At 39.0% G+C, this 18,921-nt stretch overlaps 3 protein-coding genes and 1 long non-coding RNA gene across 5 annotated transcripts in view; 1 reads left to right on the forward strand and 3 right to left on the reverse strand.

Annotated features, from left to right (window-relative positions):
• LOC145434144 (uncharacterized) overlaps positions 1 to 18,921 on the forward strand; it is a 376,188-nt gene that overhangs the window by 327,211 nt on the left and 30,056 nt on the right. The gene's annotated exons all lie outside the window — the stretch shown is intronic.
• LOC145434124 (PMS1 protein homolog 1-like) lies at positions 5,262 to 15,514 on the reverse strand. Of its 2 annotated transcripts, none has more exons than XM_080311422.1 (16): positions 15,388 to 15,514; positions 14,643 to 14,772; positions 14,438 to 14,574; positions 14,280 to 14,381; positions 12,320 to 12,484; positions 12,035 to 12,185; positions 11,453 to 11,613; positions 11,236 to 11,392; positions 8,767 to 8,931; positions 8,145 to 8,276; positions 8,003 to 8,082; positions 7,620 to 7,946; positions 7,427 to 7,554; positions 6,723 to 6,916; positions 6,425 to 6,567; positions 5,262 to 5,536 (listed from the first exon to the last, which is right to left on the reverse strand). In XM_080311422.1, the coding sequence occupies exons 1-16, from the start codon at positions 15,436 to 15,438 to the stop codon at positions 5,378 to 5,380; spliced, it is 2,382 nt and encodes a 793-aa protein (XP_080167548.1). In that variant the 5' UTR covers positions 15,439 to 15,514; the 3' UTR covers positions 5,262 to 5,377. The 2 variants fall into 2 exon arrangements, with proteins under 2 accessions (XP_080167548.1, XP_080167549.1); XM_080311423.1 differs by having other exon boundaries at positions 12,035 to 12,181; positions 12,316 to 12,484.
• LOC145434127 (protein FAM136A-like) lies at positions 15,510 to 16,430 on the reverse strand. The gene has a single exon (XM_080311427.1). The coding sequence runs from the start codon at positions 16,428 to 16,430 to the stop codon at positions 16,011 to 16,013; it is 420 nt and encodes a 139-aa protein (XP_080167553.1). The 3' UTR covers positions 15,510 to 16,010.
• On the reverse strand, positions 16,475 to 18,240 carry LOC145434126 (protein Abitram-like). Its single transcript, XM_080311426.1, has one exon. The coding sequence runs from the start codon at positions 18,063 to 18,065 to the stop codon at positions 17,361 to 17,363; it is 705 nt and encodes a 234-aa protein (XP_080167552.1). The 5' UTR covers positions 18,066 to 18,240; the 3' UTR covers positions 16,475 to 17,360.

The raw sequence follows: 18,921 nt of genomic DNA on the forward strand, positions 1-18,921 counted from the left end.
TTGCGCATGACTCGAAGCAAGTCATTGACTCGAGATTCAGACGGCCAAGACCGACATTTCATTGTCATTTCGAAGCCAACACACTATTGGGATTTCGTTTGTTGGTACTGGTGCTTGAAAATGCGACCAGAAACTGCTAAAAGTGAGGAAAAATGATATAATATAATTGATATAAATGCGAACCATTCAATATCACCAAACAGAGTTAAAAAAAGTGGATTTAGGAAGACTTTAACTGGAAACTGAGCAGTCATCACAATGACTTGGACTCGGACTTGACTCGGTGGGAATTGAAAATGACTCGACTTGACTCGAGTCAAAAATATAAAAGTGAGATTGACTTGTGACTCGGTGCCTTGTGACTTGGTTACAACCCTGCAGATTATTTATTAATATAGATGAGGAATCAGATGCAATCGAATGTGAATATTCTGCCTGTTAATCGGTAATTAGACTTATTAGAGCGAAATCCCGCCATCTTCCTATGCTCTCATTTTCATTCTAATCTAATCTCTCGTCCTCTAAATGCAGCATATACAGCAACAGCAGAACTGTCTAATGCGAAACAAGCCAGGCTTGCTGCACAGCCATTGGCTATTCAGCCTATTCTCATGCTTATGAGAATGAACTATATTATTTGATATGAACTAAACTTGATTCAATGCCCACCATTGCCCAAGTTTTCGCGAATTCTAATGGTAATTGCTAACCTAGTTTGGAATAGCTGATAAGTTTCTAGTCGTCCAAGTCTGTTTTCGAGGTTAATGAAGGCTTCAACGCGGTATTCTGCCTAGTAGTAATCGACAATGAGCGCACACACATTCATATATTCCAACCAAGCGTACATTTGCTGGAAGATCTGTTTATGTTTCGTTTCGAGTGAACGACAACCCTCTCCCATTATATACTTTTTGACAACAATCGCTCTCACGACTAGGCCGCTGTAGCCGTTCCGGTTCATTGAAATATTTTCATCTTCCACCATCACCGTTTCCAGGAGAGAGGCTGCATCTGTATAGCTAAGTGATGGTTATTCGCATCCACATTGAGTGCGAACACATCCATGACACAATTCCACGGAACCGATATATTTGTCTGATCGCTTATAAGGCTTGTGGTGGTTGGCATCTCAGTATTGTGGTGTTTGAATTAATGGACATATTTAAATAAAGCTGAACTTGAACTTGAACTAGGCTCATTTCATACTTTTCCTTGTTATTTCTAGGGCTGGGCAAAATGATTCGAGTACTCGAATCTGAATCGAGTAGTAATTTTAATGATTCGAGTCGAGTAGTAAAAGACGTTTTTTTCGAGTACTGAAATTATACGGTCCTCGCAACTGAAAGTCAATTTACTGAGGAGAATTATAGTTTTGATATTATTTTCCACTGAGGAAGCCGTGAAACCATAGCAATTTACAACGTTGTAAATTGCTATGGTGAAACCTTGATTGGCCGTGTTCCAGCACACCAGGCACAGTTGAAAGCTACGAACGTTACTGGAAATAACACATTTACGAAGTCATTATCATCCACCAAAATTGTTAAGAAGTGCAATGAAATTGGTATGGTCGAAAAAATACCAAAGTATCTTTAATGTGATGGATAACAGGCATTACGTTCTTTGTGGTGGCATATAAGGTTCATATTTGGACTTCGACATAGTACATCCTGCTGTGACGTCATAATGAGTGATACTCGATTACTCGACTCGACTCGAAGCATAACGTGATTCAGAACCGAATAACTCAGGTACTCGATTTTGCCAAGCCCTAGTTATTTCTCATTTAGGGCTAATCATCCATATTTTGCATGCTTTTCTAGTTCTGATTTGTTTTATTAGTATTTTCATCTATATTAAACACAATATTACGATAACATGCAAAGATAGGAAGGTGATGAAACGACTTGTAGTAGTCTTTCAGTCAGACACCCACTTGGGCCTAAAACGTTAATAAGAGGCACGCGCAGTTGCGCACATTGCACATTGTATGCAAAGTAACTGAAGATAAAAATAAACAGTATCAGTTTATAACAATGATATATGGAGTAATCAATAATCTCATTTCAAAACATCACAAGACTGCGATTCAATGAAAAGGTTTGGAGTAGTGTTTGAAATCAGACACTCACTTGGGTCTAGGCCAGGGGTTCTCAAAGGGTGGGCCATGGCCCACTGGTGGGCCACAAGAGCATTTGAGGTGGGCCACAGAGCTATTTGGAAAATTTTAGAAATAATGTGAGTTTAGTAATATTTGTTGTGTTAATCGCTAAAAAATAAATTCATATTAGTTGATTATACGCAGAGGTGGTCAGTAACGAAGTACTTCTACTTTTTCGAAGTACTCAAGTAGTTTTCCTCTACTTCTGGTACTTACTCAAGTAGATCTGATTTTCGCTACTTCTACTTCTACTTCTTAATATTTTGTGATCTACTTAGTTACTTTTCGCTATTTTCAGTTTGTCAAGTAGAAGTAGTTCAATCTTCCAATCAGGAAGATAGCCTGGGGAATTTCGGAGCCGTTTTCACGGAGTATTAACATTAGTTTAGTAAAGCACAGAATTTTCGTCGCGCTTCGCGCGCAGTGGATACGGAGTGGCCAGTATGATTTCACGAAATTATCGGTGAATATAATTTAGGTGGAGGGTTGGCGTGGTTCCGTTCACACCACATTGTCGCCCTTCGTCCATGAAATAATTCATCACAGTATATATGGCTCATCATAACGTTTGAAACTGATGTTTCGCAATCCAGCATTTTTTGTCATATCGTAATCTAGCATATATATGTCCATGGCGTGTCCTAATCTGGAAGAGTGTTTTAGCATACCACCTTTGAAACTTTCTGGACTAAAAACATGAAATACATATTCTGCTTTTAGAAGTAGTATTTATATTTTTCTTTCAATTCTCAGTATCATATACTTTGAGTTATAATTAATATCAGTTCTTTTGTCCGAATAACATACATGTTGAAGTATAAAAGCAAGCGCAGTAATGCCTTTAATTTCTGGAAATTAAGCTACACAATATGGCATTTTTACGGTCCACCATATTTTTTATTAACGTTTACTAATCGCGCAAAGTGTTTACACCGTATCCTATACAACTTCTCCATATTGCTTTTCGACTAAACTACGGGCCTTATAGGGGGATGGCGCCATACCATGCTATTTTCCAAAACGCTTTGTTTGAGAAAACAGAGGATTAGTATCGCATTTCCTTATCAAAACTATCATTTTCACCCCATGATGTGGACGAATGCTTATGCTATCGAAAATTGGATACCTGCTCTGGTATGCATCAATATGAATCAAGCTCGTCACCTATCACATAGCTCAATTTGCACCTTTTTATAATCCATCCAATCAGGATCGTTTTCACAACTACTTACTTACTTGAGCACTTTTAAAGTCAGTCAATTCTACTTCTACTTCAAGTAGTTTTAGGTTGCTCATGAAAGAAGTACTTCTACTTGTACTTGAGTAGATTTTTTCGTCGCTACTTCTACTTCTACTTGAGTAGTTTTCTTGACTACTTTGACCACCTCTGATTATACGTAGGCTACGTAAAGCTTTTCATCCGACTCTGATGACACGTAGTAGTACGTATGGAGTCCGCATTTCAAGTCGAATATGGGAGGCAGAAACGGTGGGTTTTTCCACTGGCTATGACTACCTATGTCTAACAGCAACTAAAATAATGTCGCGTATGTAATACCTGGAAGGTAATGCCGAAGTAACCAAGTATTTCGGCACGGTCATAATAATGTCGTATGCCGTTGAAAGGGGTGTGCAATAAACTCGGAATGAAGTGTAATTGATGTATAGATTTACTTGACTTCGGCAAGTCGTATTATTGTAAGTTAAAAATGGCCATAACTGAAAATTATCAGCAACTTCAGGTGGAGGTATACTGCACCACCGCAACGAATAGTAATGGATTGAGGATTCAGCGGAGCGCATTAATATTTGGAGTCTGTTTAAAATGTCATGCCTGGAAATCAATGTACATAATGTAAGAGTCACATGAATTGATAGTATCACTGGATTGAATATTCCGACATCGCAACTTCAGTTGGTTCAGTACGTGACATACAATGTACATTGTACGGCATGCATAAAAGAAAAATTTTCTCCAGTCCTCTGTAGTACCCCATTCACCAATGAATTGTTTGAAGGTGGCCCAGAATGATTATACTATTCCCCTCAATAGTGGAACTAAAAGCCCAATCACGCAGTGTATGCGGGAATCCGATCATTGCGTTTCGCGAAGCGAATGGAGCAGCGGACGATCATAAAATACTCAGAGAAGTTTTAGCATATGATCTACCAGAGCCGTAACTGCCGCCCCCAAACCCTCAATCGCGGGAGCTAAAAGGGGCCCATGATTATTTCGTTGGTCGTTTGTTGGGAGATATTCATTCAACTTGATATGCCTCGATATGTTTATATTTCAATTTCATCAGTAAATAAGGAGAAAAATGCGCATATTTTAGAGAAATAGGCATATCGGCGCCGTCGATTACCACGCATTGAACAGGATTATGATTTTAAGATTAGAGGTGGGCCACAGCACAATTTCAAACCGGAAAATGGGCCATGGCCAAGAACCCCTGGTCTAGGCGATGTAAATAAGGGGCATGCACGCACATGGATGAAAGGAAACACGTTCAGAGTTGGCTTTCAAGGTCTTGACGATGTCCAGTTCAGAAGGACAAGCGATGAAAATGAAGTGTTATATGGCGGTACGCAGGTGAAGTCACTTGGGTCAGATCGAGGTCCGGTGACAGCGAGCACTTATATCATTATCTGTGGGACAAGATCACACAGTCAGCTATATTTATGATTTTCCTCAGCTCAAGACACGCAATATACGATGCGATACACAAGGCAAAACGCTATGTAATGAACATACGTCCAAACGACCAAGTACGGTCTAGCAATCCAACGCTATGCCCAGCTCTTTCCATCAAGTTTCTTACGTTCGTCTTCCACCTTCTACAGTATACATCCCTGAAAGGATCTCATCAAGACTCCGCAAAAACAGCGACAGAAAGCTATTTCAATTCGTTTCTACTCTTTCCTGTCTTCTCATTGTCCTTATATTCATTAATTCACCAACTGATATTTTCTATTTATATCTATCTTTTCTAATAGCCCTGATTGCAACCAGGTTACATTAAAAGATGGCGGAGATAATTGTATGGTGGTGATGTAGGCTTCCGATTCTTTTCCTAGACATGAATGTGAAAGCGAAAACTTGCATAACATATTTTTCTCAAAATCCAGTACCAAAAATAAAAATGTATTCAACGGAACGAACAGTGAATGCTAAATATCTGCATAAAGCGCGATAATGAACACGCACATTTGAAGTTACGATTTCTCCAAGTGGTGAAGTAAACTAAATAAAGGCTTATTATGGAAACATTTAACTTCAAATATGCTTTCAACATTTTGTTTTTTGATCCCCAGACAATTCTCCAATACAGATGAATGCACAGGCGTGGAGGTCGATATACGAACAGCTTCAGCCTGAAAACATAAATCAGATTTGGTAATCTTCACACAACCAGAGGTTGTCTAAATAGTCTTTCTTTTAGAAATAGCTAATTTCAAACCATAATCATAATACTTCAAGTACAGCTATATAAAAAATGTCTGAGAAGTACTCAAAAAAGTTATCTAAAGTAGATTGGATTAGGAGCCACATACTTTTGTTGGTCTATCGCCACTGACAGGTTTTAACATTGCATAATGTGTCCTTGCACTAACTGACAGTAATGCGAAGCTATTGAAATTACTTGACAAAACCTAAACGTGAAAAGTAAGTAGTTTGGCTTCATAGAAATTGTAGAGTTAGAAGTGGTAGTAGTACAAACCCAACCAAGAACTTCAAAAAAGCTGTATTTTGTTTCTCCCCACCTCTGCACAATACCATATCTTACATACTGTGTGCAATGCACAGTTGACCAGAACAGCAGGATATATAAGAGCATGTTATGCAAGGTATCTACCTTACGCAATTAACAAGAATTCGTGCAGGATGCAATCGACACCATAATATTGTATAACGTGAGAATGGGTTCTTTGGTCAAATGCAGAACGACTTTAATACCATTGCAATAGAGGAGTGACGTGACACTTAGAGTCACTGGGAGTTCTTCGATATTTATACAATTGGGCAAACGACGCCTCAAAATCTAATCCACTTATCCTGGATTTTATGATTAGAGCACAGTTCCACCTAATGGTAGGGAGATTGGGTCAGTGATTCGCCTCCATGCAGAGAGACAACTAGGAAACATTGTTATGTCTCATTCAAGTGCCAATAGTATGTTATTGCCCACCCTGATTGCAATATAATGATATGACAAGTTTGGATATGATATAGCGTAACAGTAAAATATAAATAGATTTGACCTGTAAATATTGTACTGTTTTGAAAGGACGCGATTCCGTGACGCTCAAGTCTGAAGTAGTTCCGATCTTGTGTAAAATCTCCTTGAGATCACCAATATTGAGGTAAGGTACGACGCTAGACATCTCCAGCACGCGAAGGTAATCTGTTGAATGAAGCATGAGACTTTTAACGAAATCTATACGTTGATGTTGGCAGTTAGGTGGTAGTCAATAGACTTCGTCATTACAATCCGAGTCTAACATAAGCCGCATTATAAATTATTTACAGCGATATGTCAATAAATTCAAGAACTACTACCTGGGTATGATACCACTTGGAAACCATTCTTTAAAATTCGGTCATCTTCAATTTCAAAATCCGACAGACCAGAATCTGTACTCGACTTCCTCACAACTTCCAGTCCAGTCAATTCCTTGAATGATAGATTTGTAGTATATATGTCAATGGGATCTGGCAGCCGTCTTCTTGAAACTGAGTGACTCTCCATTAGGCTGTAAAACAAGGTTTTCAATCTCAACTTGAGTCGTGGACTGGACTCAAATCATTCGCTTGCGGGCTGGACCAGTCAAGTCATGCCAAAAGGCTACCTCCAAATCTATACCTTTTTCAGATAAATTCTTCATTATTAAGTCTAATAGTAAGTGTTCTATTTGAGAGGATGTGAACGTTTTGAGCCAGTAGTTATATCGCAATGTCACCACTACGTTCGCTTCTGTGAATAACTACCTTTTAGTCTGTACCTTCTGAAAACTCTGAACCCAGTGTGAGCTTCTTTACCTTCTGAGAATTTGCATCTATGTCTCTCGGGGTAGTTATGTCCTCTTCTCTCGATACAATTTAAGTGTCCTCAGGGGACGCCCAAACGTTCTCTTTTTGCATGTTGTCCTCTTTTTTTTGATTTCAACAGACTTTTAGGCGATCAGACAACGAAGACTAAAAAGTGGTCTATCCCACACAAGCTATTGGCTAAAAAAATGGCTGACTCTTGAACTCCAACTTACTTGGTGAATATTTTCATCTCTTGAAGACGTAAAATATTGACGAGGTATAGGGCTTTACAAGTACCATCAAACACAACACCCCCTTTAACATCTTTCAACAAACCAACCGACGTAAAACACGGATCCTTCTGAAAGGGACAGTTATAAAACATAAATCTGATCCCTACAAATATTGCCACATGCAAAGTACAACCTCAATACCCGCCCGTTCCATCGAGAAATTTTTTTTCACAGAATCAAAATCAAACTTCAATGTCCTCTCCTGACCGTCGAAATATTTATGAGTAGGAAACGTGTTGTTCGTCCTCGCCGTATCTTGCGACGATGTATCCATAGGACGGTTTTCTTTGTCAGTTTTCGAAATCCAATTTGCAATTGAGGGGGTCCTATATCCAACAGGCCTCCGGCAGCTTGAGTCTTTCTGTGTGGATTTAGGAGTCGAACTGCACACGGGTGATGATGATATTCTCCAACTTGCAAGACTTTCATAACCAGATCGACTCTCCCTTGCAGAGTGCCTCTAAAAAGATCCTATTTTCGAGTAGTAGTCACTAGGAATTGGATTAATTTGCTTACCTTTCGTGAGGGTGTGGATGCATTGTTACCCCCTGAGGTTTTTGAAATCATGCTATGCCCGTCTCTATTAGATGGCCGCACTGAAGCCAAGACACAACACGTTTAAATTTCAATTCATAAATATCAATTGAAGTCCTATTACTTGGTAAAGATTCATCAAGAGACTTATTTCTTGCCAAATCCCGTACCAGAATCCCAACAGGTTCAATACACTCTCCATGTGAATCTACTGCTCTTCCTTTGCTCCACCATGCTGTACCAGGATGACCCACGCCTAAATTAAATGACTTGGCCTATGTATGTACCATATGCATTCAATCATATCCATCTATCTATTTCAAGAAATTCACAAATAAAAACTCTTCTGTTGGCAACGGAGCGATTACGTTGTTCGTATCATCAGTGTTTAATAATGTAATTTTAATCACATAAACAACTGGGATCATTTCTGAAATACAATCATCCGCTAGAAGCATGGGCAGTGCCTAAAGCAGTGGGCTTGATATCCATGATTAATAGTCTCTATGCCATGCAATCAATTGACATATTATCATATATGAAATAAACCATGTGCCAATGTGGTGCTGCTGTGTTTGCTATTGATGTATTGCAACACAAGCTGGTTAAAATAATTAGCACATTTGGTAGTGATTATGGATTTCTCGACTGGACTGCCAGTATTCCACAATGAGAAACAATTACAATTCCTTCGACATTAACGTATAGTTAATTCAACCACCAAAATATTAGCAAGTTGCAGTTACCTTTCTCAGCCGGATCATTAGTTGCTGACATATTCACCAGGTTTGAAGCCATATCTCTAACACATACTCGATTCAATACACCCCTGTCGTTAGGATCTTGATTCTTGGCCCGCCCACAGTCTGTTGCATCATGAACTGAGGACGCGTGCTTCGCAGTGGAGAGGTCTGAAAGTTTTTTATGTCTCAAGAGATAGCACATATTAAACAACCACAAATTACATTATTGCATTAAACTAAAGAAAGAGAGGTTTGAACGCTTCCAGGCTACGCCCCATCGCATTTTTGGCATCTGAATACAGTATCACCCTTCGTGCCTTGTTTATGAGCTGAAAGTGCACAAGAAACGCATTCATTATATTATCTCCCTACACATATTCGGCCTCTTCTACCAAGGTGCTGTTGTTCAACGTGCATAATGGGTTGGGCATTCGGTCACCTGTGAAGGCGCGAAACCGAACTGACTAAAATATCTTGGTTGAATGGGCCGATGATAGCGAATGGCATTCTCCTGCTATGTACAAAATTAAAATATATTGTTCACACCAAATGACAAGATGTGAGTGGGCCATGCTCAAAGTCAGGGGATGAGGATTCAGTCATGGACAAGTTCTTAAGTGACCATTGAAGGTCGACACACCAAAAGTCAATCAACACGAGAAAGGGTGGTGGAGTCACGGAAATAACCGAACCCTAAGATTCACATCACCACTTCTGTATGGCCGTTTCGACAGAGGTAGTATCTGTTCTGGCATTGAACTTCTGGCTGTTGCAAGATTCATCTGCAGTAGATAAATGGTTATACCAACATACGAACAAAGATATTCAGCATTGAAAAGATATATTGTAACAGGGCAAAAGTAAGAGTGTTATACCCCTGACACGCTCGACCATGATTAGTGTCTCAGTATGGTACCTTCCCGGCGATGCCAGTCCTAGTTTTCCTATCGTCACAGCAGACTATGGTAACATTGTTCCAGCTACATATATCACATTGTAACCACTTGAGGTATTATTCTTCCGAACAAATTATTACAGACCGGAAAATATTACTCAAGTTTCCAAAATTTGGTTATTTTGTTTCAAATTAGTCCAGGGTTTCGCGTCGTAGCTCAATGTAACTTCAGGTATGTTAGGAGACATAAGTACCGCATGCGCACTCAAAATATCAAGGGGATTTCTCCACCCTTAGCGGTGAGGGCGATTGTTACATTTGCCCCCAGTTACATTTGTCCCAGGTCTCCCCTACAATTTGAAAATGCTCTGTGGCCCACCTCAAAATTTGGTACGCTGATCACCAAATAAATGGTCAGCACATTGGCCCAGACTTACTCACGGCTAGGGCCAGGCAAAATCGAGTACCTGAGTGATTCGATTCTTTATCACACATTACACTTCGAGTCGAGTCGAGTATTCGAGTATCACTCATTATGATGTCACAACAGAATGTAGGCTACTATGTCAAAACCTCAAATATGTACCTTTTATGCCACCACAAAGAACATGATGCCCGTTGTCCACCACATTAAAGATACTTTGGTATTTTTTCGACCATACCGATTGCATTGCACTTTCTGACAATGTTGACGGGTGATCATGAGATTCACGACTTCGGAAATGTTATTTCCAGTAACGTTCGTAGCTTTGCACTATGTCTCGTATGCTGTGACACGGTCAATCAAGGTTTCAAAGCTTTCTCAGTGGAAAATAGTATCAAAACTATAATTCTTGTTGGTAAATTAACTTTCAGCTGCGAGGAGCGTACAATTTCAGTAGTCGAAAAAATGGTCTTTTACTACTCGACTCGAATTAATGAAATTGATACTCGATTTAGATTCGAGCACTCAAATCACTGCGCCGAGCCCTACTCACGGCCTATGTTAGAATCTGATCAAGTTCAACATCTTCGCGATCCCCAGAAAGGGGCAAACGATCCCAAGATTGAGAACCACAATCTTTGACTAATGTATTAAAACGGCCTTACCGACACTAGGAATATTCGGTTTCTTAAAATTGCGATAACAATTATTCTAATCAGAGTAATTGCTAGTTATTCCCAGATATTTTGTATTGTAGATTTTTTGAGGACAGGGCACCCATATTAAAATCAACATATGTGACACTAAAAAAAATTTCAAGTAGCATAAATCTTCCCCACAATAAGATATTGTTTTTGTTGATTCCCGAAAAAAATGTCAACTCCATTCAAGCCTTCAAAATCCAGGACATTTAAGCATATCTCCGCATTTCCTCCCGGATGCAGTTTAAACAGGGAAATTCCAGACTTATGGCAACCCTAGTGTAGCCAAGGGGGCAAAAATTGTACTTTGCCACCCAAACTTTTCATTACACCCTGCCACACTAATTTGTTTAGAGATAATGATGGTGTAGCTGCTTGAGAGTGCCTTCAAGCATTGCGCTTCCAAATGGATGAATTATTCCAAGAATAAAACAAAAATATTTGTCACGCACTGCCTTCGGCTTCTTTCTTTTTATCGACTTGTTCTTGAATACTGGCGTAAGCCTCTTTCAACATAACATCGATGGCTTCATGCAGTGAGGCTTTATCATCGATGAACACCGTGGATTTATCAGACTCCACATTAACATCAACATTTTGAGTTGGTATCTGTAACAATAATCAACATAACAACATACAAATATCACTATCATATAAGTAGGTGAATACCTCAGCCTTTAATATTGCCAATGGCCAATTGGCAGAGCTATTGGCAGCTTGTGGATCACATGTATGCTGTTTTATCAGATTTTCGATTTCCTTGTCTCGAACAGGTCTCTTATTCACAAATAAGAAGAGTTTATCGGCAGATTTTCGGAAGTGTCTTGTATCTGATTCAAGAGAGACAATCATCATGAAAGATAATTTTAATATATGGCAACCCATTTATAGGAAGATGGAGCATTGCCAATGGCAAAAGTAGAATGCATGATGCATGTTTGCGACTAACACAAAATGAATCACGACACTTTAAACTGGTGCGATTAGCGAAAATGTGTAGTTACCATCATACAGGGGCCATTTCACTCATAATCATGATGGAAACATATCCCCCAAAACTGCTTTCTACAATACAAAATAAAAAGTGTAAAAGGAAGTAGCTTTGTCTTAAAAGCTGTTAAGTAGAAATATCAAAACCTACTTGATTGCTCCGAAAAAATATATATAGTACTTTATTACTGACCAGTTGACGAAATCTGGTTATGCAGCGCACACACCCTGCGCAAGGAGAGTTCAAAGATAAAATATTACCTGTTGTTGTTGGAATGATTGCCGAGACACTAATACCGGAACTGGGGCGATGATGATGCACTTCTATCATCTGCGACGCGATTTGAGGTCCAACGATATTCTGTAAAGCCGTCTGCCAATTTTTGCAAGATGGTTTCTGCCACACTACTGACTGAAAGCAACACAATTTGTTTCAAAATGTTCTACAAATCAGTTGGAAAAATTTAGGCGCAGAAATGCGTAGTTCAATTGTATGACTAATGCTACAATACCACAAGCAAGAGTGCTTGAAAAATATTCACTTGCCTTATTGTGAAGGAAAGTGAATTTCTTCTCCGGATGAATAAGCCCGAATGCGGTCAGGATATCTTCAGTATTTTTCAGTATGAGCTTCTTCTTGGACTCGGTTTGATAGTACTGCAATCGTACAGGCATCTTGTGAAATATTTTGCTTGCAACTACGGTAGTTCCCTGAAAACAGAAGTATATTCTTGAGTTTTTCACGGCATGCCAATTTCGCTATCAAATAATCAACATCTATTTTATATCAGTATTGCTGTAAGCAAGTATTCCGTTATAAAGTAGGCTGCAAGGATTGCTGTAACAACCAACTTAGTAAATGTTGCGCCACAGTGAAAATTGAATGATCGTCATGCAACCATTCAAAATTTGAAGAAAAAATTATCATGTTGATTGTTGGCATGAAGTGTTCATTCTGAAATACCCTTCTTCGCATCATCTGTTATATAATTTTCCATAACCAGAATGAAAAAATGTCAGAACATAGGCAAGCATAGAATATTTCAATATGTACTACTCATTCCATCATAAGATATAATCCACCCTGTAGTTAAATACTAAAATATGGATTAAAAGCAGTGTATTGAGTCAGCAACTCATTTAGAGAGGTACAAACCCTCCTGATGACGACAAGCACCCACTCTATCAGTACTAATCAGAGGTGGTCATTTAGGAAATACATTCATATTTAGGGTGTGCTCGAATAGGCTTTGTCTACATGCACTACATATTTGGGTGGTATTCACGGAAGCCTACTACTTTACATAGTAGGTCAGTAACTGAGTACTTCTATTTTTCAAAGTACTCAAGTAGGGGTGGCACTTACTCAATTGCTCATGCTTGCACAATGCATCCACTTCTACTTACCTTTAACGGTTTGACGTTTGTAAAGCAGAAAGTAGTTAGAATCTGGAACGGTTGGTATCACTCTTGAGAGTGAAATTTAATATCAACAAGGGGAAATAGCATCAGCATCAGTATCATGGTGATGGAATATATTTATGAAAATTGCGTTATTTGCGGTGTCATCAGTCCTTTAGTGTGGTGTATTGTACAATCCCAGAAGTAGCCCTCCTCCGATTTACTACTGAACTATGTGACACCTCAACCAATCTACTTTTTAAAATGACTTGCTAGAGTACTTTTTTACCTTTCATTTGCTACTTCTACTTGGAGAAATGTGTTGGATATTGTTACTTTTACTTGTAATTGACTATTAGATCAAGACATTACTTCTCCTTGAGTAGGAAGGCTGATTACTACGGCCACTTCTATTACTCCCAGCAGATTTTAGACCCAAGCTGCTTACGCTTTTTGTTTTTGTCAAGTGCAGAGCATAGTGTTTGGATAGATTTTCATCAGTTACACCTGTGATATTCTCACAACAACCGGGCGATGCAATCCCTTTTAGAGCGTTGTCGGGATGACTCGATGCAACTGTTTTGCATGACTTGACTTGGTCGCTTTGCAAATATGACTTGACTCGGCGTTTCAGAAATGTGGATAACTCGGAGCAAAATTTATGAGTCAGTTTCAAGTCAAGTAAACGGTATCGACTAACTTGTTGCATCTTGTATAATGTATATGTTCAGATTATTCGCGATACGCTGGTGTGACTCGTGAGAGGAACCAGTCATTCAATGATTGGTTAAACAGTTCCACAGGGTAGTAGTAAAACTTGAGCACATTACATTTTTATTTAATCGAAAACTTCTTCCTCTTTTCGTAATGATTATACAGGTTGGAATTGATGCAAAATTGGTGTGCAGCGTTTTTAGGCAACCTAAAAATTATATCAAATAGCTAGCAAAATTTGAAAACATTAGTTATTTTTGAACAGCCCTATTGAGCAATTTCATACCTTGTGTTCTCTAAAAATAGTTTAGGCTTTCCTTAGAAAATTGTTACTTTTAAGTGTAATAACAAGCAAAGATTGAGGGAATAACTTAGAGTTGCAATAAGTTACCTGGGCTAAATGTGAGGGTTTCACAGCGGTTATAATTCCCTTGTCGTTAAACGAGTACTTGCTACTAAAATGGTCCGTCTCTGTCCTTGTAGTGATAAATACCTTCAAAATAGTTGCTATGATTGGGAGGTTAACAATATAAAAGGAATCAACATTACATCAGCAACGTGACAGAGCGAGCTCAGTGCCTCTCCACGAAAACCATAAGTCGAAAGCGTCGCTAGATCTGTCGTTGACGTTATTTTCGAAGTGTAATGACGCTGAGCTGCAAATTCGACACCATCCTGCTTGATACCTTTCACAGCACATAACACAAAAGCATAGATGAAGGCCAAGGCGTACTACTGTTGCTCAACAGCATACCCGTGCCATTATCGCGCACTTCAATTCTCGTCAGGCCGTAATTCTCAAACTTCACCTCAATGCAAGTTGCGCCCGCATCCAGCGCGTTTTCAACCAGCTCTTTCACAACACTTTCAACTTTGGTGATTACCTGAAATCAATTTTGAACTCTTCATGGGATCAAGTCGGGTTGGTTTACTACTAATGCCAGAAAAATAGCTTGAAATTACGACCTATGGCATCACTGAATGCAACACAGTCTTCAACCAAGATGTGGTCAGAAAAAGCATACCGTCAATTTACTAGTTAATGGTACAGGTTGCCTTCTCTCACGCTGCCAATCGACTATTTAACTCTACTAATACTTGACTGACCAATTGTTGTGCTATAGAAAGTGGTAAATTCATGGACTATCACATTTACAGTACCACTATATCAATCACAATCATAAATCCAATTTTTGCAGCTTCAACATCTCACAAAAAGTTGCTTTTCCCAGCTCTCAATTACATCTCAGATAACTACTTTTCTACTTCACTGAATTAATTTGGGTATGCTTACAAGAACTACATTTACACAAGTAGAACCAGTGTCTCAATGATCATCATTATTTCGTTAAGCAATATTTCAACAACTAGAATAATGCAACAAAGCCACATTCTGGTCATAGCAACGCAGATCAGTAATACATAAGAATTTTTAAATTTTGGATTTCATTTTTTTTCCCTGTTACCTCTCGAAACCATTGTACTAAATAGAACCTCACTTGTAAACTTGAAAGCAGCTGGGCCGTGTCCTTTGACAGCTTATTCATCATCAAGCACAGTACTTTAATACTAATGTATATATTTCAACACCCAGAGGGATATGCATAAATTGTGTCTGTACCTGAAACAGAAAACATTTGAATGAAACCATGATACTTTGAGGTACCAATACTGAGCAAAAAACTTAATTCTTGTGAAAAGTGATTGAGTGAGATAATCTCGAATTTGCCGATGATCGAACCTTGATCTCAAAGATCTTCTCAAAGTTGAAATGAATGTAGTACCACTGTACCAGTACTTCAAACTTTGCACCACACTGTGCTAATAATATAATGTTGTCCATTACACAAAGAATCGGGGGGTTAGAAATGACATTTCATTTTGAAATTAACAGTAAAATTATTACTCAACTCTCAATTTAAACTTTGTATTTAACTAATCATTTCTGGCAAGCCAATAATATCATTGGATAGTTGGTATTTATGGGGTGTTTGACACTCTCTCTAGCCAAATCTCAACACGATCAGGCCAACCTTCAATACCATGCGTTCATCAATTCAATTGCTTCTAACAGCGGATTAGCAAGGGGATACCATAGAAATTTCCTACAGCCCCAGCACAATTATAAATCTTTTGGCAAAGATTGGAGCAACCTCTGTTTTATCGAGGGCAAAACAGCCAGATGCTCATCGGCACATTTTAACAGACAAGAATCGAAGTTTTGTTTCGCCCTCTCTTCTCCGACGGCCGACAAGCTGTCCTGCGCCGCGTCCTGGCAAGTCATAATACATCTTTGTATTCGGTTTTGGAATCTCTCTAGTTCTTGTTTCACGTTACTCTGCAGTTCCATCAGCGGCCTCTGACACGACTGAATGCATCTTTGAACATCTTCAGCGGTTGAAATTGAGTCTTCACAACACTTTGCTCCACACAGGTAAGATTTTCTTTGCAAACTACGTACATGTTTTTTCTCCAGTTCCCTCTGCATGTCATTGGCAGCAGTATCAATCTCTGCCATTTTCTGCTTGACATGTTCGCCCATTTCAAATGCAATTAGTTAAAACCACCAATTTATCAGGAGAAACACTGTAAACATAAAGTGAGCACCATGATTGATCTAAAAATTCGTTTCAATCCAAATTTGATCACTTAGACAGTTCATACCGTATATTTGACTGAAGTTACTACAGCATGTTGTAGTACACCAACTTGAGAAGCAAGTATCCCATGGTCCATCCCAACAGTAGGCAATCTGGGCATACACATTACACATTGACCAGAGTATAAGGATTTAAAATCCTTAATTTGGATTCTCACAACCACTCTCAATATGAAATAGAGACAATGCTTGCTCTAATGCTCATCCTGAAGCTAGTTCCTAGAAGTCATAAAGCACTACTGTGGTCACTGCTACTGATCAACTAATCAACAATATCTTATCTTCAGGTAGGCCAAGTATACGAGATGCTTTTTGCCAATGACTTGACAAATACATGGAAATAAAATGCACCCGTACTGTGACAGAAACCAAAACAATCGCAAAACCCATATGCACTCGCACCCAAATAATCTTCACATTCTTGTTGCTAATCAACCAGAAGTTTTTACCGAAAGCAAACAGTGATACTTATTACACCAACATTCTGGGTGTCGTATTGTCTAGTGATCAGATGTGATATTTCAAATTTTCGTTGCATTTGTTGAGTAAAATATGAAACACATAGGACAAATGATACGAGGCAAGGGGGCAGGGCTCCAGCATTGTCCAGCGACTTATTTTTAAGCAAATGTGTAGCCCAGAAATTGCAATTACAGTTATAGTTGATTTGTTACAACATGTAGCATGTCTCAAAATTTGGTGTGCTAGGATGTGTCGAGTCCATCACACTACTTTTCTCTAATCTTGCTCCGAGCTTGAGTATCCCCTTTTATTCAAGCTTGTCAGAAAGTCGAGTTTCATACCACAAGCTTCTCATGATGTCACACCAGATGCACAGTTGTTTTCATATTCCGTTTTATCCATCAATCCCTCAATGGTTTGGGCTCTCTCATCTAGTTTGATCATCACGACGGCAATATACCCATCCGTGTCATGTTTCTCCTTCAATAATGCCGGGTTCTCTACAAGCTTCTCATTAACCTCCACCAGATTCCCTCGAATTCCTGACCGAACAGTATAAGCAGCATCATCATTGGTCGTAACAATACACAAGGGACTTTCCGGATTCAACCATTGTGCGCCTCTTTTCCTTTTACCAGAGACAACATTTCTGGAACGATCGCACTTATCGGTCACTCTGAAACTGACACTTTTGATACCAGACTTGCTCGTCAGCGACGGGTGGCTAGGAGCTAGGGTAATAATGCATAGTTTGTTTGAATGCATCAAGACCCTTACATGGTTCTGTTCCGAAAATGGCAAGGTCGCAAATCCCAAGGCAGGTATATTCATGCTATAGTATTGAGAAAAATATCTTTCCACGACTGATGGATAGAATTTGCATTCCTTCTGAAAATCCCCAACCTGGAGGGTGCCAATTTGCTCTGTGTGCATCATGTCTGTTGCGTTATGCATTTCTGAGGAGTCATTTTTTATATCACTGTTTTCTTCAGGAGAGTCATACGAGGTATTTTTTTCTTCACCCAAGCGTGTTCCTACTTCTGCCAGGGATTCCATGCCGCGTTATTGCTAAGTACTTCTAATTTGAATGACCTTTTTCCATTAATTGACTGATGATATTTGCCTCCAACCGCTAGATATTGACCAAGAGTAGATTATATCAATATCCTGGATAGACGCAACAATAAAGTTTATACCAAGTAAACGATTATCCACACAGGCAATATTCTATTGCTCCTCTTTATAGCCTAAAGATTCCAAAGGTTCCTTGACCATCAAGTTGTTATCCATGCGACATGACAAATAATTCTTTGCCTCGATCCGACAGGCGCTGCTGTCGAACTTATTGGCCTTGAGACAGTTCATAAATGCATCCTTGAATTCGACACATTCACCCAAGTGATCCAGAGGGAATGCACCTTTGGCCGGAGGCACAGGCTTGAAGGTTTTTTGAAATGGACCGGCTGACATACTTTAATCGAATTGAACAGCCACGAATTTAGTGAATATAGTCCACTCTATGCCACCTCTTTTATTCTATCATCTGAAATATTATTAACATCTATGTTCATGCAAGCAAACAAAGTTCGCAATGAGCACGAAGGACTATAGATTTATATGACGTCGATCGCAAAATACCTCCCGTTTTTTTGCAAGACAAAAGAGAAATCAAGCGAAATATGTTAAATAGTCAACGATTATAGCTTAAACATACCCCATAACTTTACATGAGATAGGCAAAATCTAGTGGCAACTGGCAACATTGATTGTTTCTTATTAACTAGAATCATTTTGAGCATAATTTCAGCAATTTACAGTTTTTTGATTCCATGCCTAAAGTAAAGTAACTGATGATCAAGAGTGGAATTGGTGGTCATGTCACCCGCAACTTTCCATTCAATTACCTATTTAT

Source organism: Botryllus schlosseri, chromosome 2 (genome assembly GCF_051294905.1).
Source record: "Botryllus schlosseri isolate E-star chromosome 2, Bs_hap1, whole genome shotgun sequence".
Taxonomy (NCBI): Eukaryota; Metazoa; Chordata; class Ascidiacea; order Stolidobranchia; family Styelidae; genus Botryllus; species Botryllus schlosseri.